We start from the raw sequence: 25,390 nt of genomic DNA, 5'->3' as shown, positions 1-25,390 counted from the left end.
CTATTACTAAAATATATTCATTGCAAAGGCTGATCTGTGGTCATTTCACAATTGATTATTTACTTTGGCAGATGTGAAACTCGTTTTTATTTTTGGAAAGAGAGACAATAAATAAATTGTGTGCAGCAAAAAAAAAAAAAAAAAAAAAAAAAAAAAAAAAAAAAAAAACGATCAAATATCCTAGTAAAGTAAGGGAAATTTGAAGCAACATAGTACATGTAAAGAGAAGTGACACAAAAGTCGCTCCACCACACTTAATCCATTAATGCTCAAAAGTCGCCATTAAGGGATTAACAGCGGCTGAGGGTGTAAATACTTGATAAAGGGTAGAATACTGATGAAGTTTTGATCCATGAAAAATACTGCTGTGGTCTGGCTATTTCATCCACATTGGCTGGTAGGAGGGTTAAACTCTGAAAGATCCTTTGTTTTTCCAATTGTAATCGCACTATTGACGATTACTGACCAACAGCATTCTTAAATAGTCGGCTAGAACATGTGGTGATTCACGTGACCGATGTATCATATTTTGCACATACACTATATGTGACTTTTACATACATCTGCATAAAAGTTTCTAATTCAGACCAGCAGCATTCTTAAATAGTTGCCTAGAACAACTATTTAAGAATGCACGTGACCAAGGTATTTTGCACATACACTGCATAAGTGACTTTCAATGGCCAGTATGTGTGGTAGTAGTAATGACTAGCCCATGCCCCAAATAGAAATCTTTTAGGTGCTTATCATTCGTATTATCTTTTGTTCTTTTCTTTAAATTTTCTCAAAACATTTCTGTATTCCTAGTATTCATTTCTTGCTCTGCTGTTTAGATTTATAAACAAGAACTAGTTTGTTTCTTTATGCGAGCTGTCATTTCTAAAACCTCAAAAAAAAAAAAAAAAAAAAATTATCTACTTCTAAGTAAAATAATTCACCTTCTGTGGAACTACAGGAACTAGTCAGTCTCGTTGTTCAATTTTCCAGTTTTGAAATTGACAAGAAGGTTATTTTCATGTTTTTATGTTATTGAATACTATAAATACCCCTTGATTTTACCTGTTCATTATTGGTTAAATATAACATGTTATAATTAGCATTTAGTAATAGTAAGTAATAGTAATAAGTAAAATATTGTCAGTATTAAACTCCTCATTAAAGGAATTTTCCATTTTCAGGAGGGAGCCTATGTTACTTCTTTTTGTATTAATACTTCTGATGGCCGTTTTCAAGTCTTATCCAAGTATTGGAGAAGTTGCATTTTACTTGGCACTTTTGCCAATGTGGACTCACTTATTTCCTTGTAAATATGGTTTGGTTGCATTATTTTGTTAAAAGACATAGTATATTCAGTACCTATTTAAAAAAAAAAAAAAAAAAAACTTAATATACACTCAAACATTGTTTATAATATGGAGTTTGCTTTATACCAATAATGCAACAAGTTGCTCATAGTATTACTCTACATAAAAGGACATGATCTAAAAGACAACTGTGTTTTTACCTATTAGTATATTCTTTTTTGAACCTAATATCAGTTAATCAACATATTTCTTGCCTTCTGGAGACAGTGGAAAATGGGAATGCTATAAATCACGACCAAAGTTATGCACTTTATAAAAGGAGAAAATTTGGAATGATATTGATATATCATTGAAACTCTAACAGCAGTAGCATTAATAAAATACACCAATAAATTATTCAACTATTGCAAGCTCTGCATTGCTGTGGTTTTGTGCCTGAAATTCTGCATTGCTGTGTTTTCTGTGGTTTTGTGCTACTGAAAAAAAGTAATGTAATATGAAGGCAACTTGTAGCAAAGATTGGGCTTGATCTGTCTTTTTTTTTCATGGTTGTGACATCAGTTTTAAATATGAGAACTATAATTGCCTTCTCTATATTTCAGATATGCGACAAAACTTTTTGATAGGCTGTGTCATAGTTAGTTGTACATTTCTCGCTCCTGTTTTGTGGTACCTGTGGATATTTGCTGGAAGTGCAAATGCAAATTTTTACTTTGGAATAACTTTAGCTTTCAATACTGGTCAGGTAAGCATTTTTATCTTTCTAAAAGAATGAGAAAAGCAAATTTTTAGCATAGGTGAAGTTTTTTGTGACGAGGTGCTTAAGGATATTGTATTCTTTGTATTTATACTTTTCTGTTTTTAATTTATTATAAGCTTAAAATATAAAAACTACTTTCATATTTTATATTGTCATTTTTATATCATCATTCCATAGTTTAGCAACTTGACTTCTTATAAACCTAATTTTTGTAATGATAAGGTGGTTAATCCTGTCATAATAGTCTGCCAGTATGTGAATCCTTTGGGTTGCATGGTTTGCAGGGGGGGGGGGGGACTTCAGTTTCTAAGCGAGTGAGGGAGGGGATACTACATCCTTATTAGATAGGTTAATTTATCTTGTTTTGGAGTCCTTGTAAAGGCTTCTGGCATTTAAGATGTGACTTGAACCTAAACCTTTACACTAAAAGGGCATTATCAACTGTAGCTAACCTAGTTGCTATTGATGACCGTTGGTGGAAAGACCTTAGTTTTGAATAAGTCAATAATGTGAAGAATCTTAATGTAGGCTTGTTAATTGAGGATGTTGTTAGCTGATCTCATACAGAGGTGGTGGGATTTTTCCCTCCTGAAAACTTGGATTTTTCATAATTCAAAACAACCATGCCCAACTGTTCCAAACTTGTTCTCGGACCTGAACAAGATCTGTAAGAGAGTTGGCCACCATCTTTTTTTTTTTTTTTTTCTCTCTCTCTCTCTCTCTCCTTACTTCAGAGGCCACCACAGTGTTTAAAAAAAGTATTGTTTTATGGCCTGTAGAACATCTGTATCTGATGATCTCAAGCAGCCGCTACAATAGTCTTTCAAAATCAGAACTACTTTTAAGTACCAGTCAGTAATTTTATTTAATTTCATTTTCATTTCGTATGGTGATTCAACAGTTATGAGCCCCTTTTACAGAGAGGTACGGCACCACCTCAATCCCTCCTATTTTTATCTGGGCTCCTGAGCAGCATAGCTGACAATTCAGACCTATTGCTGGAGGGATTGTCTTAAGTATTCCTGACTGTATCTATGTGTGTTCACGGGGCTGGTTTGCCTGCTTGCGGGATGAAAAACCCCAGATAAACTGTGGTGGAAAACCCTGCTGTCCACATCGAAGACCGGCTAACTTGGCTATGGCTGAGGAAGATCCTTAAGCTCCTCACGCTGTCGACGGGAATCGAACCTAGGACACTCCTTTCCCAGGCATATGGTTGTGAAGTGCATAGCCACTAGGCTAAGTGCACTGACATTTTATTTAATGAAAACTCTTTTGAGAGAAAAAAAATAATTGATGTCTTTTGAACAGCAGGTAGTTTGAAGAATACTACATGAGTAAGGCTCTGAGGATAAAGGCAGAGCAAATGGAATAAAAAATAATTTCTTTATTGGAATTGTGAATAAATGTGATCATCAGCTACTTGCATTTTATAGGTTTGGAAGAATGGTGGAAACCAGTTCGATAGAACATAAGTGGTTAGGGGATTTGGAGAAAGATCATCCATTAAGTATACAGAAACTCCATATGAATGAATAAATAAATAAATAAATAAATATTCTTTGTAAATTTCTTGTTGCATCTCTCTGTGAGAACAGTATCCTAAGGTTGAACAGATGTGGGATTTTTATGGTGTTTGGCATGGAGGGTGTGGATGTGTTTATGCCAGGAATCAGCCCAAGCAGAGAAATTGATGTTGCCTGTAGATCTAGATATTATCAAAGCCAAGGAAAAGTAAAGGAAGTTCTTTCTTGCAACATGTAAAACAGGACTGTGTTTTGGTAGCATTAAAGATTGCAAGGTTGCTATTCTCACCACAGAATAGCAGGAGATCAATGTTTAAAACATTTGTTATGAATGCTTTGAGCACTAAAAGACTTGTCAAATGAAGAAAAGGATTGGGTTGTACTGTCGTTACCAAAACTGTGGCTGGGATTTAAGGTTAGTATATAGCAGGAAGAGGATGACAAAGTATCAATCTCGTGTGCTCTGCATTGGTGGAAAACTTTGAGGAAAGGATGCAAGCCACTAAGATACAAGAGATGGAAGGTACTATAACATGATAGTCTGTTGAGTAGAAATGCTGTTGCCCTTGACATTTTGAAAGCATTTGATCGTCTCAGGCCTGCTAAGCAAATTGCTCTGGTGTATCTTCCCCCTCTGTAATTAGATAGCTAGCTTTTTTTTTTTTTTTTTTTTTTTTTTTTTTTGCTGGTTATTCACTATGTATCATTGTGGATGGCTACTGAGCTCTATGCTATTGCATGCTCTCTTTCTGCTATACCTAAATTGCCTACTCTCAATCAGCACTAATTGTATCCACAGCTTTTCTGATAATAGTATACTCCATTTATCTTACTTATTTGCTCTTCCATGTGGAACATCTGTTTTGGTGGAAAGGATCTCCTAGTGATGATGCTGGTTGGCCCTGTTTTTTGTGCAGTCTGACCCATGGACATCTAGAAAGGGGGATCCTGGTAGTCTTGCATACTTCAGCCTTTGCTTTGGCAAGATGGGCAGTCCTGGATGATCCAGGTAGGATCATTTGACTAGTAGGCTAAGGTTCAGTGATATTGCAGTAAGTCTCCTTCCCTATTTGTCTGTAAGGAGAGGGCCCAAGGTTTGTTATGGTGCTGGTATAGCATCCAGGATAACTCTGCTGTTCCACTCCAGCATGCAGTCATTGTTTGCCAGAGAGTGAGCGTATATAGTGGATGAGGAGCTCTTGCACTGAATCAAACTCCCTCCCTTTGAGAATGAGTAATTTTTCATCCTCAAGTTTATCAGAGCATTCAACAAACATCAACTGAAAACAAAAAGAAGCAAAAAAAAAAAAGCTCCAGAGGTGGCAACAAACACATCAACATTTTTAAATATTACACTCGACTGAAGAATGTCCACCAGAGAAAATGCCACCCTCATTCAGAAGGGTTGACAGGATCACCCAAATCAGTGAAACTCTGTGGAGATTTTCTCAGAAACTAAAACAGGCCTAATCAGAGCATCTCCTTCACATGACACCTATCAAGGGAACACCAATTGTGGTTACTTCTTACAAAACTTGGAACTGTTCTTTTAGAGTAATTCTCTTCATCTGAGACATCAAAGAGGTCCCAATTTGATATTACTCTTTGAGAACAGCTAGTTTCCACAGAATATGATACTTCCTTTCATCATACATGAACTACCCACTTTCATAGTTCTTGGTAGTTCACGTGTGATGAAAGGAAGTATCATATTCCTGGTGGGAACCAGCTGACCACTCCTATGTATAAGTAGTCTTTCATTTTAGAGTAAATCTCTTCATCTGAGACATCAAGGAGGTCCCAATTTGATATTACTCTTTATATATAAAAAATTACCCAGTGGAGGGATGAAGAGGAGATTTCAAAAATTAAAAACTGAATAGTGAGCCCATACCAGGAGGCCAACAGGCAGCATGCCACAAGGGTTGGAACATCCAGTGGTAAACTCACTTATGCTGAGAATGCAACTGTAAGGAAAGTGTCAGTATGGATGCTTACAATTATGCCAGTCCCACTTTTATATAATTACAACAATAAACAGTATAATTTGCTTGCTGTCTCTCTAGAGCACATAAAAGAGAAAAATCAATATAGACTCACTACTGAGGACATGCCAAAAATGTTCGCCTACATGATAACCCACTAATTAAAAATGTAATCGAATGTGCACCACAGAGGATCCAAGTCATGCTTGCAGATCCTAGATAACCCATCATCAGGTGTATAATACCTCCATTCCTCCACAAGAAGATAAAACCATAAGTGTATGAAGCTTCATAGAAGGAGTCCAACTTGATGTCTTGGATATTTTTCCTAATGAAGAAGAAATTATGGAATCTGGCATACACAATTCTTTAAAAAGAAAGAATTCAAGGCCATTGTAAATCTCACAAAATCAGAAGCCAGATGATACCATCAAAAAAGAATAATGAAATCCTTTCTACAATGAAATTGTCATGGATTCTACCAAAACCAAGACCCTTCATGACATCAAGGCTCTTGCAGCAACCGATTTTGCTTTTGCCTGTAGGAAATAGACTTGAATCCTGGTGACAATCTGGCATTACAAAATGTAGCCATCATTTGTAAGGACAGGATTGGGGGATATGGACCTGTCCAAGGAGCAGTTGCCATTTTGTTGGCAACCATAAAGGCAGTTGCTGTCTGACTCTCAGTCAAATCCCTTATGTTGCATCTACTTACCTCTTACTGCAGATATCTCTCAGGATGACTGATGTAATATTGTAGTTATCATCTCCTTTACTTGTAATGTGGAATCAAATTACAAAACATGATACTAGTGTACTATAGGTTGATTAACCAACCTCTTGTGTATGGATTGAACATAAAAAAAAATATATGTATATAATTAAAAAAATAGACACAACATTCTGTGTGGTAGTTCCCAAACTAACATCAGAGGAAGAGTTGTTGAGCATATGCTTGACAATATTAACCTCTCCCCCTTTTAAACACAGGAAGCAACACCTTCTTCCACATACTTATCTGAATATTTACTGTCATTGACTTAACTGTCTGCTTATCCTCCATTTTTCTGCATGGACAACCATATACTATATCACAGTAGATAATCAAGTAAGCTGACTGGCTCACCTTCTACCTAGCAGAATTAGATTCTGCAATGGTCAGTCCCTCTCCTGTCAGTGATGCAGTGAATCTTGTGACAGAATGCATTACTTGTTACCACAACTATAATTCCCAAAACATCTAGACAGTTTCCATGTTTCTCTAAATCATGCTGGAATGTTGAGTATGCAGAAGCTAAGAAAGCTTGGAGTATCTTTCACAGATGCCTCACACAACAGCAACAAATTTCATTACTTTCAAATGTATCTTAGCAAGACCCAACTATCATCAGAGCCAAAAATAATCCTGGATCCAATGCACTTCTTCCATAACAGTAAAGAAGTTTGGGACAAAATCTGGAAAATGAACTACAGATACATCACCCACCAACTCAACAGCTATTGTCAACACTCTTGGGGAAATGTTTGCTAAAAATCAGCAGTATATTCTTACCCCCTCCCCCCTGAATTTATTGTCCCAAAATGCAAAGCAGAAAAACAACAAATTATGTTTGAGCATTATTGAAGAATACAAGAGACCATTCATGAAAGAAGAAATAAAAGCTGCTTTCATCAAATGCTACCCAACTGCTGTTGAACTAGATAATATCCATTATGAGATGACTGAACATCTGTCAAGGATGAGCTGATGTTTAGATGACTAAACACCAGCTGGCAAGGATTAATAGAATATTCTGTGAGAATGTGTTTCTGGAAGCCTGGCAAAAGGCAATTATTATTGCCTTTTCCAAATCAGAAGGATTCACAATTTCCAATAAGCTACCAGCCAATCGCTCTGACCAATTGCTTGGTTAAGATTCGGGGAAAATATAGGTTAACTCTCATATTTCATTGTTTTTGGAGAGAAACAACTTTTTTTTTTTTCTTTTTTTTTTTTTTTCAGAACACAGTCTGGCTTCCTTAAATATTATTCAACCACCAATCATCTTATCCAACTGGAAGCATCCATTCAAGATGCCTTCTAAAATGCAAGCAATCAGTATCGGATTTCTTTAATACCAAAAAAAAAGCACACGACACTGCTTGGGATTTTGTAATTCTGAAAGACCTACACACCTTTTATCTCAGTGGGAATCTCCCTCTCTTCATCAAGAACTTTTTATCCAACCGAATCTTCCAAGTCCAAGTGGGCACTGCTCTTTCCCAACTATATTCCCAAATTGAGGGATCCCACAAGGTTCGGTTTTAAGTGTCATGCTTTTTGCAGTCAAGGTTAACTCAGCAACCAAACTACTTCTTCCAGCTGTGAGTGCCCACTATGTGGATGACTTGGAAGATTCAGTTGGATAAAAAGTATTCCGACCCGATAACTCAGACTAGGACAACATTAATCCCAGTTGCACCAGAAGCCAAGTTCTTGGAACTCCTATTCGACAAGAAATCAGTTTCCTCCCTCAGGTATACTAGATGCGAGATAAGTGCCATAAAGCAACAAACATTCCTTGCACCCTATCTTCCACCTCTTGTGGCTGCCGACAGATGCTCTTTGCTTCAACTGTACAGGGCACTGATTAAATCAAAATGATCTGTTAGCATTTGTGTGTGCAAGTTTTGATAAATTTTAACTTTTTATAATAGATTTGTAAATTTTATGGTAGTTCTTCTTCTGCAGCTTCTCCCACTTAAGTGGGTTCACTGTTGATAATGAGTCTCCTCCACACTTTCCTGTCTTGGGCTCTCACCACATCCAAGTTCTTCATCCGTCCTCTTCTACCAGCTCCCTCCATCTCTTCTTTGGCCGCCTACACTTCTGCCTTCCTTGCACATCCATGTGTATGACCCGTCTTCCCACATATTCATCCTCCCTCCTCATCACATGAACAAACCATCTCAACCTTACCTCCTGTATTTTCGCTCCTAAGTTCGTAACTTTCACTGTTCCCCTGACATAGTCATTTCTCAGACGATCCTTTTTGGTCACACTGCACATCCACCTAAGCATTCTCATCTCTGCTAATTCCATCCTGCTGATGTTATTTTTCCATAGGGCCACGTTTCTATAGCATATGTCATAGCTGGCCTCACTACTGTCCTCTAGATTTTGCCTTTCAAATTGATCGGCACCCTCTTATCGCATAACACTCCAGCCATCTCCCTCCAGTTCCTCCAACCTGCTTGTATCCTTCATCCCACTTCCTTCTCAACTCCTCCATGTTCTTCCACTGTTGAACCTAAGTATCTAAAGTCTCTCACCTTCCAGCTCCAGATCTGCCTCCTGTCTGCCACCCACTGTGCAACACATATACTCTGTCTTACTTCTGCTCAGTCTCATATCTCTCTCTTCCAGTACTTTTCTCCATCTTTCCAGTTTAGTTCCCACTTCTTCTCTTGAATCTGCACACAGCAAGATGTCATCTGCATACAACATCGTCCAAGGCGCATCTTCTCTGACCTCCTCTGTTACCACCTCCATCACAATATTAAACAGAAACGGACTTAATGCTGACCCTTGATGCAAGCCAACTGTTACTTGAAAACTTTCTGTCTGTCCCAGACAGGTCCGAACACTTGTCTTCACATTTCTGTGCATTTCCCCCACCAACCTGACATATTTCTCTGGAACCTTCTTCTCCCTCAGACACCTCCAGACCTCTTGCCTTGGCACTCTATCGTATGCTTTCTCCAGATCAATAAATGCCAGATGTAGCTCCCTTTGTTTCTCTCGAAACTTTTCCATCATCTGCCGTAACCCAAAGATAGCATCTGTTGTTGATCTACCAGTCATGAAGCCAAATTGTTCCTTTGCAATCTCCACCTCCTTCCTCAATCTACCATCAAGAACCCTTTCTAGGATTTTCATTGTGTGGGACATCAACTTTATTCCTCTGTAATTTTTACAGTCTTGTGCATTCCCTTTACCCTTGTAGATGGGGACAAGAGTACTCTCCCTCCATTCCGCGGGTATATTTTCCTGTTGGCAAACTTTCATGAACAGGTCCCACAGCAGGTCAATTCCCTCTTCCCCCGTGCCTTCCATGCCTCCACTGGAATTCTGTCGGGGCCCACCGATTTTCCATTCCTCATCCTCTTCATCTCTGTCACTTCCACTCTACTGATGTTCTGCACCATTCCCTCGAAGGCTGCCCATCTTCTCTGTGAGTCCTTGCATTTTCCTCATTCAAAAGTCCCTCAAAGTATATTTTCCATCTGTTTCTTATGTCCACATCCCTCCATAATACTCTTCCTTCAGCGCCTTTGATCTGCCTCACATGTAAGGTGTCCTTTGTTGCTTTATTTCTACATTTCGCTAGTTGGTAAATTTTTCTCTGTCCTTCCTTTGTTTCTAATTGATCATACAGATCTTGATATGCCATGGCCTTCGCCTGTGCCACAACTCTCTTGGCTTCTTGCTTTCTCTCTCTGTACACCTCTGTCCTCTTCCACTCTTGACTCATCCCACTTCTGCTTTGCCTTCCTCTTAGCTGTCACTGCCACTTGTACATTATTATTCCACCACCAACCCTCCTTCTGCTCTCTAATCTTTCCAGATGTCTCACCAAGTACCTCGATTGCATAGTTCAGGATTACTTTTGAATTATATTTCTACCAATCTTGTACACTTTCCAGTCCATCCAAAATCCTGTCTAACACCCTCTCCCTAAAACGATTCCTCACACTCTCCTCTTTTAAGCGAAACCACTTAATTGTCTTCATCCCATGGCATCCAGAGGTTCTTATCTTCGATCTTATTTTAAAGTCTGCGCACAGCAGTCGGTGTTGCTGTGCTACTTGATCTGTTGGAATTACTTTACAATTTGTCACAACCTTAAGATGTTTTCTTCTAGTCAAAATGTAGTCAATTTGTGAACTGTTGTTACCTCCTAAATGTTATCAAATGTTCTTCCCTCTTGTAGAAAAACGAGTTCACAATTGCCAGATCAAACGCTACTGCAAAGTCCACAACCCTTTCTCCTTCCTGGTTCATCATTCCCACTCCGTAGCCACCATGTACCCTTTCACAGTCTTTATTCTGTCTCCCTATGTGTCCATTCAAGTCTCCTCTGACAATCACCGTCTCATTTTCTTCCAGTTCCCTCATTTCTTCATCTAACACGCTCCGGAACTCATCTTTCTCCTCTGCTGTACAAACAACTTGCGGAGCATATACACATAATACGACCACCCGCTCTTCTCCAAGACCCAATTTCATTCGCATGATCCTGTCGTTACTTCTATCCACTTCCAGTACTTCGCCCTTCATTCTGCCACACACCATAATTCCTACACCATTTCTTCCCTCATTATTCGCTCCAGAGTAGAATAATTTATGTCCATCTCCCAGTTCCTTTGCCTTCCCCCCTTCCAACTTATTATTATATTATATTTTATGGTAGTAAATGATAAAATAGACTAGTATCTACATATTTATGTATTCATGACATACCTATCTTTTTCTTAATGTTTTAGATATTTCTAGGCTACGTGGTTTGCCTGCGAGTTTTTTCAGATTGCCGCAAATTTTCAAAAAAAAGTTTTCAATATATTTATTCATAAAAACAAATCTGCACATAAGTGGATTCCCCCTCACCCCCCACACACAGTTCAAACCAGTGTTCTTCAATGGTCAACTATATTAAATACATATATACATACCATACAAAATGTGTTAATCGACTGTTTTTGTGTTATCTGTAAGGCTTCCGGTCAACAGTACGCTATTAGTAGTTAAATTTAGGAAGTCAAAAGTTATACGCAGATTTTCAAACAAAGCAGAGGGTCGGTGCCCCTAATCCCCATTTTCAAGCATCAACTATATTTGCAGTTTTTCTGTGTGACCTTTGAACTTCAACTTCCATCTGTCATTTCACTGTAACACCAAGATCACTAAGCCTTATCAGTTTCTCTAAGCATAATCCCACCAATATCATATGTCACTGGGATTCTCATCACATCAAAGTGCATTCATTACTTTTAACTTACTGACATTGAATTGACAGCCAATATAATTTGCTTAAAGTTTTGGCCTGTTAATGTTATTCTTTAAATGTTACGTATCACTAGCATGTCTGTTCACCATGCCTATCTGTGCACTGTCAGCAATCAACTGCAGCATCTCCTGTCAGTTCGTTCCAAATATTATTAATGTCAGTTCATTCCAAATATTTTTTCAGATTGCTGCAAATCTTCAAAAAAAAGTTTTCAATATATTTATTCATAAAATCAAATCTGCATATAAGTGGATCCCCCCCCACCCCACAGTTCAGACTCGTGTTCTTCAATGGTCAACTATATTAAATACATACATACATACCATACAAAATGTGTTAACCGACTGTTTTTGGTGTTATCTGTAAGGCTTCCGGTCAACAGTAGGCTATTAGCAGTTAAATTTAGGCGCATTTCTTTTGATCCCAGGGATAAACCATTGGTCACCTTAAATATGGCAGATTCATGCTTCCCATATATCACTTTCTCATACCTGTCCATTAGCTACTCACATATCAAAATCAGTAGTTTACATTCCACTCCCATATCCTTCAGTTTAAGAATGTAGTATTCTGTCAAATGCCTTAGCGTAGTCCATTGTGTCCTAGTATATCCATTTCCTTTATCCATCTGAGCTGTAACATTATAAAATATGAGCAAATTGCTCAGACATGACTTCCTTTTAAGAAACCCATGCTGTTCCTTGCAAAACTATAGCTTGTCTATCAACCCATTTATGTGAGTTCTTTCTATCTCCTCTAAAATCTTCAAAATCACTTCAGAGATTCTGATAAGTTAATATTTCTGTCTTTGCTCTTCCCTTATGCAGTGGGATTATCATACGCTGTCTATCAATAATTGTCAGGACACCCCAGTTATTTGAAGTTATGGAACATTCCGGGTTTGTTATTAACCTAAAAACCGGTGTACAGATAGTAGGAAGCAATATTTCATCATAACGGTTGAATACACATGGTATGGCAACACGGCATGAACTCAGTGACTTCAAGAGAGAGGTGTCATCTTGGACTGTTACATTGGTGGCATGTTCATACATGCCATTGCCGCTCAACTAAAACATCTAACAGTTGGCAATGTGATCAACAAAAGGAGAATTCTGGCATCACTAGCGCAGGAAAACACCCAGAGTAGCCACCAAAAATGACTTACAGGGACAGGAGGATATTAAAATGGATGGCACACAAAAACCAGCTACAGTCAGCACAGACTATCTCTCATGAGTTCCAGAGCACCAGTAACACCATTGTGACACCATTACTGTATGAAAAGAACTCCATTTATTGGGTTTCCATGGAAGAGCAGCAGCACATAAGTCAAGCATACAATGAATAAGGCAGCTTGTCTAGCCTCGTTCAGGCATACCTGATATTAGGTTTCACCTTCTGGTATCAATTGTAAATTGCTAAAGTGTCTAGACAATTATTGGTAGATAGTGTACATTTTTTTCCATTCCTGTGGCATCTTTCCTGAGCTGAGACTCAAATTATACAAACAGTAAGGGTCTAGCCAATTTAGTTGAACATTCCTCTAGCATATATAATATCCCATCTGTCTATTACTAAATTCTTTTCATATTACTAATTTCTTTTCATATTAGTTGTTTACACAACACTCATAATTTTTCTGGCCTGCTCTTTATATATTTCATAACACCTGTATTCTCAGGACATTCTTTTCACATCCTTCTCTTCTTATGGATCTGTTGCTTTTGTCAATCCATTTTACTCCCACCCTATTTTGTTTATTGAACTCTAGGGATGCATTCAGATACTGCATTATTTTAAGTATCTTTTAAAGCTTCTCATTCACTGCTGATATCCATCCCATTCAGTAACTGATATCATTGGACTGAGCATCATTCTCCTGAGTTTGTCATAATTTCTGGCTTTCTAGTTAAGCATGTACCCTGTCCTGATTGGTTATCATGCAGTATTGACTTACTTTGCAGATCAATACTGTGTAATCACACTCATCAACGGATAACAAAACAGTCACATCGTTACTTGATGCCTTTCTGACACTATGAACAAATCTGACACTCTGTGGACTCAAGTTCCTTCTTTCTCAAGCCACTTGAGAAAGTTATCTTGTAACTACTCAGTAAATTCCTCTTTATTCTCATCAAAGTTTAATCTGCTACTCGTCAATATGCAGATGATTTAGGTCAGGCATATTGATTACTCATTTAGTGCCCATCAAGGAAATTTGGTGCATTTCTTTCATCCTCAGCAATATCAAAATTACTATTATTATTATTATTGTTGTTGTTTTCATGAGTCAAGTCAATGCCCCACTTTATTTGATCTTTTGAGCCAAAATAGATCAAATAAAGTGAGAACTGTAGACTTTGCATTCCCTCACATGGGATATCAGATTATGTGTATCATATCTGCTGCTGAAAGAATTATGAAGCTTAAATATGTAGCTTAATTAAGGTGGGCAATGTCTGATATCTGAAATTCTCTTAAAAATATAAGGTTGGGTTTGAATGTCTGTAAGTGGCAATACATATCATTGTTTGTTTATCTATAAGTTTTCAACTTAGTGTGGAAATGTTTTATAGATTTTTGCCTTTTCTTTTTGTTGGTTTCTATTGTTTTTCACAGTTTTTGTTTAATAATATTTTATGTGCAGCATTACCATAATTATTTGTAGGAAAAATAATTCATGTAGTCTGCTTTTTGCATCATCATCAAATTCATGCCATGTACCCTCAAGGGGTGTACAGGATATGACAGTACTACATGAAAAAATTATATCATTACTATCTTCCTATCTACAATTTTCCTCCAAATCAGTCTGTTACTTGTCAAGACTCCAACATTATCACATCTTATATTTCTATCGTCTAAGGCACTTTGTACCGTATCAATCCACCTATATCTTGGTCTTCCTCTGGGTCGTTTTCCTGCCAACCTGACAAAGAACACTTGTTTTGCTAATCTTTCCTCTCCCATTCTATTTAAGTGACCATACCACCTGAGATTAGCTTTGCTAACACATTCCTCAATGCTGACAATGTCAAGTTCTTTCCTAATATCCTCATTTTTAATGTGATATTGCCATTGATGCCATCTGTTCACGCCTCTAATCTTTCTCAGGACTCTCATATCTGTGGTCTCTAGTCTTTGGTCAAGTGTTTTACTTCTGACCCAGCTCTCAGATCCATAAGTTAAAACTGGTTTGAACACTGTCTTGTATACAGCTAATTTAGTGTCCCGACTAATTTCTCTCTTATTCCATATGAATTTATTCAATTGACTTCCCACCATACCAGCTTTGCTGATTCTGTTGTCTATTTCTATATTTAATTTACCATCATCAGTAAAAATCGTGCCAAGTAGCTGAAATGTTTTACTTTTTCCACAGGTTCTCCATTCACAACACAGTTGACATTTTCAATGATTCTGCCTATTTTCATTGTCTTTGTCTTTTTATTGCTGACCTTCATACCATATCTATTACAACAGCTATTCAATTTAGTCAGAGAATCTTGCAGACTTGTAGCGGATTTATTTAGAAGTATAACATCATCCGCATAAAGCAAAGAGCTGACATTAACATCTCCAATTTTGATATCAGGTTTAATACCACTTTCCTTCATAATGTGATCCATATAGATAATGAATAACAGAGGGGATAATGTACATCCTTGTCTCACACCAGATTTAACATTAAACCATCTTCCTGTACTTCCTTCAATTCTAACTGCTGACTTACAACTCAAATAAAGACGAAGTATTGCTTGATATAATGCCCCATTGACACCATATAACTGCAGCGTATTGAATAGCTTCTCTCTCTTGGCACCTTGTCATATGCCTTTTCCAAATCGACAAAACTTAAATACAGATCTTTGTTATATTCCCATGCTTTCTCGACTATTTGTCGTAAAGTGAAGATCTGTTCCTGACAGCCTCTATTTGGCCTGAATCCAGCTTGTTCTTCACCAAGCTTTTCTTCCACAATTCTTCTCAACCTTTTCTCAAGTATACTTGCATAGATCTTGCCAGGAACACTCAGTAGTGAAATACCTCTGTAATTCTCACATTAAGTTTTATTTCCCTTTTTATATATGGGTACTATGAGAGCTCTACTCCAATCATCGGGAATTCGTCCTTCTGTCCAGGCTTTCTGAACTATGTAGTGCAGCCACTGTAAGACTCTTATACCACCATACTTCAGCATTTCTGGTCGAATATCATCTACTCCTGCTGCCTTTCCACATTTCAAGCCTTTGATGGCTTTTTCTACTTCAAGTATGGATATGTATTCCTGACTGCATGGCTGGTCAGTGTTTTTTATCACTGTGCTGTCATCACTGCTTGTTTCATTTAGCAGTTTTTCAAAGTAATTACTCCATATTTCAAGGATATCTTTTTTCTCCTGTTTTCATGTCACCTTTATCATCTCTAACTCCTTTTACAACACTCTTTCCTCCATTCCTAAGCTTCTTCAACAACCTCCAGAATATTTTGCCACGTTCTTGATATTTATTTTCTATATTCTTACCAAAGACCTCCCATGACTTTTGTTTAGCTAGTTTTACACACTGTTTAGCTTTCTTACATTTGTCTCTGTATTCTGTAAGAGTAAAAGCTGACTTATTTGCCAGGAACTTTTGATATGCTTTCTTCTTTTCCTTCACTGCCTCTTTAACTTCCTGTGTCCACCAGGGAGTTCTGATTTTTTTATCCTTGCACACAACCTCACCACGTGCCTCTCTGGCAGAATCAATCAATGTTTTCTTCAGAGTCTGCCACTGAATCTCCAAGGTTTGATTCCTGTTCTCAAACTCTTTCATTTTCTTTTCAATAATCCTTCTGTATTTTAATCTACGGTTCACATCTGAGAGCTGCTCAACTTTTATTCGTTTTAAAACTTTCTTACATTTCATTCTTTTCAATGTGAAATTCAATTTTATCCTGTGCAAGACTAAATAGTGATCACTTCCAATTTCAAATCCTCTGTACACTCTGGTGTCCTGCACCAGGGAGAAAACATCACTATCAACAATAACATAGTCAATGAGACTTTTCTTATTCCTAGCCTCTTCTCTCCATGTGAATTTGTGCGCATTTTTATGTTGGAACATGGTGTTAGTAATAACCAGTCCATGTCCTGAGCAGAAATCCAACAGATATTTGCCATTATTATTAGCTTTGCTCTTTTCTCCGAATTTTCCCAAAATATTTTTGTATGTCTGACAATCATTTCCTACTCTGCTATTTAGATCCCCAACAAGGACCAACTTTTCCTTTTTCATTGTGTCAGTTGCTTTTTGTAAAGCGTCAAAAAATTCCTCCACTTCTACCTTAGTAGAACCTTCTGTGGGACCATAGGCACAAATAAGTCTCATTGTCCAGTTCCCCATTCTCATATTTACCCACATTACTCTACTTGAGACTGACTGCCATTCAAGAAGATTAGCCTCGTATTTTGTGTTGAATACTATGGCTACTCCTTCTTTTCCTTGATTGTCATTGCCTGAATATAACATTTTGTATTTATTGCTGAGAAAGATCTCACCAGTTTTGGTCTTTTTTGTTTCAGCCACCCCTATTATGTCGATCTGGTACTTATCTAATTCCTCAGCTAGTTCCATTTCTTTGCCATTCAGGCTTCTTACGTTGATAGTACCGATCTTTAACTCTGGTGATGTTGAGTTGGGGTTTGTTTTCAGATTTGTTCCAGTAGCTCACTTTTCGCTGTTCAACCTGGTTCCCTGGCAAAAGCAACGTGGGCCTTGTTTAACCGGGCGACGCGCCAGCCGGCATGAAATTTTGTCATGTTGTGCCATCATTTTTTATTTTGGTTTAGCCAATAAGAATACAATTTCGTCGGCTAAATCCCAAATTGCCGGCCCATCCTCGTTCGTTCAGTATCAAAGTAGATACCCAACAGGGTGCACCACGAGAAGGTGAGGATTGGACATTAGGTCAGAAGCCCTGGTCGGTTCTCTGCATTCCTTTAAGGGCTGTGTGGAGGTCTCCTCTCAGTTATACAGCTGTGTAGGGTGGAATGCGTTGCTAAAGGTAGTTGAGTGCTTCGGTGAATAAGTTTAAGGAGTATGATATATATCGTGTGAATAATGTCTCCTTCAGTGAGTCTTCTGGCTCCATGGAGATACTTGACTAATAATAATAATAATAATTCAGCTCTTAAACTGCTACATGAGCTTCCAACAATCATCCTCTCATGGTGTGCCCATTTATGCAGTATCCACCTAAATAATGAATGAATGGTGGTGGATTAGCAGTTGGACTTAGCCAACCAAACTGTATTCTATATTGGTTGGTTTACAGACAGACAAACAGGTATGATGGCATAACATGATCATATTGCCAAGTAAAACAAGACCCTTGTTATTTTCATCAGTGAACTGGAGCAAAGACTAAAAGTCAGCTTATGCAACAGCATCAAAATCAATTCCATTAAGTTTGATGCGAAGCATTATGGAGTTTCCTGTAAATTTGTTGTGGTGAGGCAAATTTACAGGAAACAATTGTATTCAATTTTTTCTCAGCAAATCTCATGCAATACAATTAGTCTTCACTGGAAGAACATAAATAGATATTGACCCAGTCCTTGGAATAATGGTTTACAAATGAGTTCATGGAATGTGAGAAGCTTTTAATGTAATGATCTCTTGAAATATTCCAACAGAGTTGGAGCATTTCAAGAAATCGTACATGAATTAAATAGATATAAAATTGATATAATGGAATCGTGTTGCTTGTATTGCTACTATAATATAGCAATACAAGCAACATGCAGAAAAAAGAAACTTGAAGAAAGAGAACCTTTTTCTACTTTATAGTGGGACCAACTCTGATAAACATGAATTTGGAACAGGTTTCATCATTAGGGAAAAAACTATGGTCATCACTGATTGAATTTGAATCTTTTAATGAAAAAATAAAAAACTACGAGTACAATCAAAATGGCTCAAGATAACCTTTATTAATGCAAACGCACCTACACAAGCTGCAGAAGAGTCAATAAAAGATGGATTCTATGAAAATCTGAATTAATCCTAGAAAAAATTCCCTGGTAGGATATAATCATTTTATTAGATGATTTCAAAGCAAAAATTGGAAAAGAAGAAATTTATAAAAAATATTTTCAGAAACCAAAGCCTTCATGAAGAGACAATATTTGTCTCTTCATGAAGGCTTTAGTTAATGGAGAAAGATTCAATTAATTTGGCCACATCCAGAAATTTATTAGGTAGCACTATGTTTATAAGGAAGAATATACACAAACACAGAAATCTCCTGATGGTCATTCATTCAATCAGATAGACTATATCATAATTGGTAAAAGACATAGGAATTGCATTCAGAATATCCAGAACTTCAGAGGAGCAGAGTGCGATAGTGACCATTTTCTAACTGGTGCCATATTTAAGATTAAAAACAGTTAATATTTTTCAGCACATGCAAATCAACTGAGATACAATATTGATTAATAAATATAACAGAAGAGAGAAGAAAATATGAGCGTGAATTAAAACGGCAATTGATAAATAACCGGAGGAGAATGAAAATATTGAAAATATCTGGAATCATATCAAGGATAGCATAAAAAGTAACAGCAGAAAATTCAATTGGAAGCAAAGTAAAATACAGCTTAAAAATGGTTCAATGAAAAATGTGAATCAGCAGTAAAAAAAAAAAAAAATATATACACTTGGCTTAATAACCCAGCTATTCATGCTGCTTTGAGATACAAAGAGAGCAGCAAGGAAGCCAATAAAATAATAAAGCAACAGAAAAGTTTTTTTGTGAATAGATCGAAGAAATCCAGAAATTCAAAAATATTTTACAGGAAATAATCCCAGAAAATTTGGACAAATACTAGCCACTAGAGATGAAATAGCAAACAGATGGAGAGAGAGTACTTTAACAAACTCCTAAATTGTGATGAATCTACTATGTCTTTCAAACCGAATACTTATCATACTTATCACCCAGAAATAAACCTTCCTTAGCTTGAAGTAGAGAAAAGTATAAAGGTGCTCAAAAACAAGGCTCCAGGTACTGATGAAATAGTAGCCAAACTCATTAAATATGGGGCCAATGAATTAACCAATTATATATGTAAGCTGGTAAATTTAATTTGGGAAGAGATACACACAGAATGGAAAGAATCTCTAATCATTCCAGTTTATACAAAGGGAAATATGAATCTGAAAATTACATGGTAATATCACTACTGTCAGCAGGCTACAACATTTTATCTAATATTTTCGAAAAAATTTTCTTTTCTGTTGCCATATTATTTTATTGGCTTCCTTACTGCTCTCTTTGTATCTCAGAGCATCGTGAATATCATCTAGGTTATTAAGCCAAGTACTTCTATCTTTTTTCTTTACTGCCAATTCACATTCTTCATTGAACCACTTTTATGTTATTTTTATACTAAAAAAATCTTACCTTATTATTATTACTATTATTACGGGCAACTCCAGGGAGTCATTGGACTCATCGAGGGAGGCCCCAAATCTTATTCATCACAACTATTTGACATTCATACAGTATCTATCATACCTCGCCTTAAACTCATTCACTGTCACAGCATCCACCACAGACTCAGGGAGCGCATTCCACTCATTCACTGCTCTAAAAGTAAAGAACCCAGCTCTAACACCTTTACTAACCACACTTTTGCCCAGTTTCCATGGATGTCCCCTAGTCCTCCCACAACCAGCCCTGTTCTCAAAAATATCTTCTGAATTAATTTTATAGAAACCCTTCAGTAATTTGAATGTCTCAATCATATCTCCCCTCCTCCGCCTATCAACCAATTTTTGCAACCCACAAATCCTCAACCTGTTCTCATACGGTTCATTCCACAGACCTGCTATCATCTTGGTCACTTGCCTCTGGATCCTCTCCACCTCCTCCCCATCAAGAAGAAACCTAGGTGACCAAATCTGAGCACAGTAGTCTAGATGGGGTCTTATCAAGGCTCGATACAGAGGAACAATAACCTGCTTGTCTCTGCTTGTCATCGTATTCTTCAGCAAGCAAGTGATTTGATGAGCTGTTTTGGTCACTTTTGCAATGTGTCCCCTAAATTTCAATTCCTTATCTACCAACACTCCTAAATCTCGTGCCTCATCAATTTCCTGGAGCACGGTTCCACCAATGCAGTAAACTGCCGCCAATCTTTTCACCCCAAAATGCATAACCTTACATTTTGCCACATTAAACTGACATCCATTCTCCTTAGCCCAGACCTCCAATCTATCCAAATCATCCTGCAAAATTTTGACGTCATCTGCATTCACTATTGCCCTACCCAACTTCGCATCATCCGCAAACAAATGAACGGTTCCTCTCAGATCATTTCCTATATCATTTATGAACAAATTAAACAGCAGTGGTCCAAGAACAGATCCTTGTGGCACACCACTAGTCACAGGCCGTCTTGTGGACTCTACTCCCGAGTAAACCACTCTCTGATATCTCTCCGTCAACCACCCTCCTATCCATCTCACCAACCCTATGTCCATTCCCATATGCTGCAATTTACTGATTAGAATTCCATGTGGAATCCTGTCAAAGGCCTTGGCAAGGTCCAGTAGAATCACCGTAAACCCATTACCCTTATCCAGTTCAGCCGTCACTGTGTTATAATACGTGAGTAAGTTACTGAGGCATGACCTACCCTTCACAAAACCATGCTGTCTCCGATACGGTATCCCATTTTCTTCTATCCAATCTTGTATTTTCCTCTTGACTATTTTCTCTAAGACCTTGACAATGATTCCTGATATGCTAATCGGTCGGTAATTTACTACAGCAGTCTTGGAACCACCTTTATGCAGTGGAACTATTTTCCCCTCTTTCCACCCGCTCGGGACTAACCCAGACCCGAGACTCAAATTAAACAAAATGGTCAAGGGTACTGACAATTCTTTAGCTGCTTCTCGTACAACACGAGCTGGTATACCATCCAATCCCACAGATGTATTGACATTGAGGTTATGCAATAGACTACTCACCTCCACTTCATTAACCACAATTCCCGTATAATCTACTGGTTTATTCGTTTCTGCAATGTCACCACCTGGATGATATACTTTTGCAAAGTGCTCACTCAGTAACTCAACTATCTCAACTGATTCAGTTACCTCCCTACCATCGGCATTCTTTAAAATCAATCTGCCATGTACATTTTTCCTTTTACTTGCTACATATCTAAAAAACTGTTTAGGATTCTCTTTAGCCTGCATGGCCAATGTTCTTTCGTAATTCTTTTTTGCTTTTCTTACCACACTCGTCACCCTTCTGGCCTGTGCTTTATACCGTTCATGTGCCTGCCGGTCACCCTTCTCCTTAAATTCCCTCCATAGTTGTTTCTTTTTTTGCAACTCAAGCTTAATGGTGTTATTCATCCATTTAACCCCTACTTGATTTATTATTCGGACTCTAGGTATACAGTCAGCCATTGCTTCATGCAAGTACTTCTTAACTACCTCCCATGCACTATCAACTTCTAGTCCTTGCAGTTGTACATGCCATGGCACTGAACCAATCAAACTCCTAAGCTTGTCATACTTTCCAGCCCGATAATTCCACATGTACCCTGTCTTAATTGAAAATTCTACACCTTTAGCCACCTCCCAAGTTAAGACCCTATGATCACTCTCACCGATTGGTGGCAATGTGGTCATATTTGTTACAGCCAAATCCTCAGATGTAATTACTAGGTCAAGCACTCTCTGACCCCTAGTATTTTCCATTACATGCTGTCGCAGATAGTTATCCCTTAATAACCGCATAAAATCCAGTTCCTTCCTTCCGTGTGTCCTCTCCTCACTCCAATCAATGCGACCATAGTTGAAATCTCCCATAATAATCACCCTCCTTCCACCCATTTCTTCTATTTGCTTGTGCATACTGTCACCACCATCTTTTCCATCACCTGGTCTATAGCAGCACCCAATTGTATATTTAGTTCTGCTAGCCACAATCTCACACCAAATGGCCTCAAATGTGCTCTTTTCTCTATCCTGCAATTCAACTTCTATTCTCCTTGGCTGGAGCTCATCAGCTATCATCAACAATACTCCTCCCCCCATTTTATTCTCTCTGTCATTCCTGAACACACTATACCCATCACATTCAATCCCACTAGTTATATCATCTACAGTCAGCCATGTTTCACTAATACCTATAACCTGTGGTCTGGAAGTGCCAACCATGGCCAACAACTCTTCCTTCTTGTTCCTAATACTCCTAGTATTAGTGTACATGAATTTAAGACCCCCATTAGCCCCAACCCTACCTTGATGCCTTATATTAACTATCCCACTTAGATTTGTTGTCCTTATTTGCTCTGGCATATTATATTCATTCTTACATTCAACTGCCTCCATAAGGACTGTATCTCTACTCCCCCCCCCTAACAAATCTAGTTTCCCTGAGTTTGCACATCCACTACATTCAGCAACACTTTCTCAAGTCTTCTTACACCGTAACCATTCAAATGCAAGCCATCCATCTTATATAGATCCTTTCGCCCATCAAACTCACTCCACACATCCACAAATTCCACACCACTCGTCATACATAACCCACGCATAAAGTCATTTGCAATTATAGCCCTCCTTTTAAACATTTCACTGTCATACCGTGGCAAAAGACTAATCATTCTAACGCTCTCACTCTTTTCTTTTGCTACCTCAAACAATTCATTCAGGTCTTCTATCATTTCCATTTTATCTCCTTTCAAATCATTCGTACCTGCCACAACAATCATTTCTTTCACCCTTTCCTTTTGCTCTCTAATAGACGCAGTTACGTCCTTTATGGTCGCACCAGGTTGGTACGATTTTGTCAAATCCTCTACTAACACACCTCGTACTAACGAGTCTCCATACAGCACTCTATCCTTCATTTTGTTCATGTTCACATTCATACGTCTATTTTTCCTGTCATACCTTTTATTATTGGTTGGTTCATTCAGTCTACTTTTGTTCATGCACTCTAGCTGCTGTTTTGCTCTTTCTATCGCACTATTCAACAACGCGATCTCACTCAATGCATCTATCTCATCTTTTTTGTTCTCTGAGAAACCATTTATACTATCATTCACACTTTCTACATTCACACTCTCACAATTTTCATGTACAACCTTGCCGTTTCCTGTCATATCCCTGTTTCCTTCATTCTGAAGGTTGACAAAAATATCACACTCACGTTCCGAAATACACTTCAATTCCGCATTCTCCCTACATTTTCTACACACATTCAATCCTTTATTATCATCTAACCACACACTGACCGCACTCCGCAAAGCGTACATTTCACAGCTAGTACACTGACTCATTTCTTTTATGCTACCTTTTATACTATGGGGGATAGGGAATACAATCTGCACATCCATGTTTTATTGTAGACTTTGGAAAAGCATATATCATTCATAGAGAAGGAATTTGAGGAATATGAAATGAACTAGAAACAACTCATAATATATGTCTAATCAAAATTTGCACCACTTACAACCGAAGCATGGTTTTAGCCAATAGAATTAGATCTGAACTTTTGATATTAAGACAAGATTGAAGCAAGAAGATGCCCTTTTGCCCAGTTTTTAATTTAGCATTAAAATTGCATTTGAGAAACTGTAAAAAATAACATAAACAGAACAGTAATATTAGGATATGCAGATGATATATGCTTTGTTGGAGAAAATGTTGAAGATATTAGAACGACATTTAGAAAACTCAAAATTGCTGCTGAAAAACTAGTATTACAAAGTAAAACTGAATAAATGTATGCAGAAATCACAATCAAGGGGGAAATGACTATTTCACCATTGATAACCTGAAATTTAAAAGTGCCACCTCCTTCATATATCTTGGAACATTGATTACTTAAGATAATAAAATTTGTACAGAAATAAAAGCTAGAATACATGCCTCCAATACATCTTATCATTCACTAAATCATTTATTATCATCCAAAATTCTATCAAACAGAGTTAAAACAGAAATGTACAAGATAATTTAGACCTATCATTTTGTATGTAGCAGACACCAGGAACATAACAGACTAAGATGCAAAAGCATTGCAGATCTTTGAAAATAAAATCCTCGAAAAAGTCTGTGGATCTGTTAAGGGATAACACATCAGATGAATGGAGAAGAAGACATAACCAAGAACTATTTGAACTCTATAGATTCTCCACATCTAGTTGATGAGATTCGAGCAAGCATATTGAAATTACATGGACATGTGGAAAGAATGGGTGAGGAGAAAATGGCTAAACAAGCATTCAAGATGAAACTGATGGAAAGCAACCCAGAGGTAGACTGCAGATGCATTGGGAAAATAATATCCAAAAAGACTTACATGAGATGGGAATTCAGAGAAATGAAAAAGCTCAGGACAAAAAGGAATGGAAGAAGTTGGTGCATGCATCTAAGAACTTTAGAGGTTCAACTAGCTAAAGAAGAAGAACTTATCTATGAAGGTGGTCTGAAAAGATTTTGGCCTCAACCATAGATGGCAACACTGTTGGCAAGATTTTTTTTTTTTTCTAAGTTGGTACATCTGTCATAAGCATCCATGTAAAATTGCAAGTAGTTTGCTTTATACAGCTGTCTGAAGCAAAAGTGTTGTCTGTATCCCTTGAAATGGATAAAATTGAGTATCGTGCGGTTATAAAATTCTTTGTAAAAGAAGGTTTAATGCCAAACGAAATTCATTCAAAGTTTATAAAAGTTTCTGG

The 25,390-nt window shown here is 37.5% G+C and overlaps 1 protein-coding gene across 4 annotated transcripts in view; it reads left to right on the top strand.

Annotated features, from left to right (window-relative positions):
• PIG-U (phosphatidylinositol glycan anchor biosynthesis class U) overlaps positions 1-25,390 on the top strand; it is a 276,485-nt gene that overhangs the window by 148,767 nt on the left and 102,328 nt on the right. For all 4 annotated transcript variants that reach the window (XR_016548865.1, XR_016548864.1, XM_090398373.1 and 1 more), the window contains 2 exons: positions 1,179-1,303; positions 1,907-2,049. Coding sequence is in view for 2 of the 4 variants with exons in the window: in XM_090398373.1 (XP_090254499.1) it covers positions 1,179-1,303; positions 1,907-2,049 (268 nt within the window). In the remaining 2 variants the exon portion in view is untranslated. The remainder of the gene's footprint in view (positions 1-1,178; positions 1,304-1,906; positions 2,050-25,390) is intronic.

This window comes from Typopeltis vanoorti, chromosome 1, assembly GCF_054136105.1.
Source record: "Typopeltis vanoorti isolate ZY-2024b chromosome 1, IOZ_Tvanoo_1.0, whole genome shotgun sequence".
Lineage (NCBI taxonomy): Eukaryota > Metazoa > Arthropoda > Arachnida > Uropygi > Thelyphonidae > Typopeltis > Typopeltis vanoorti.
This window is presented reverse-complemented; position numbering and strand designations above follow the sequence as displayed.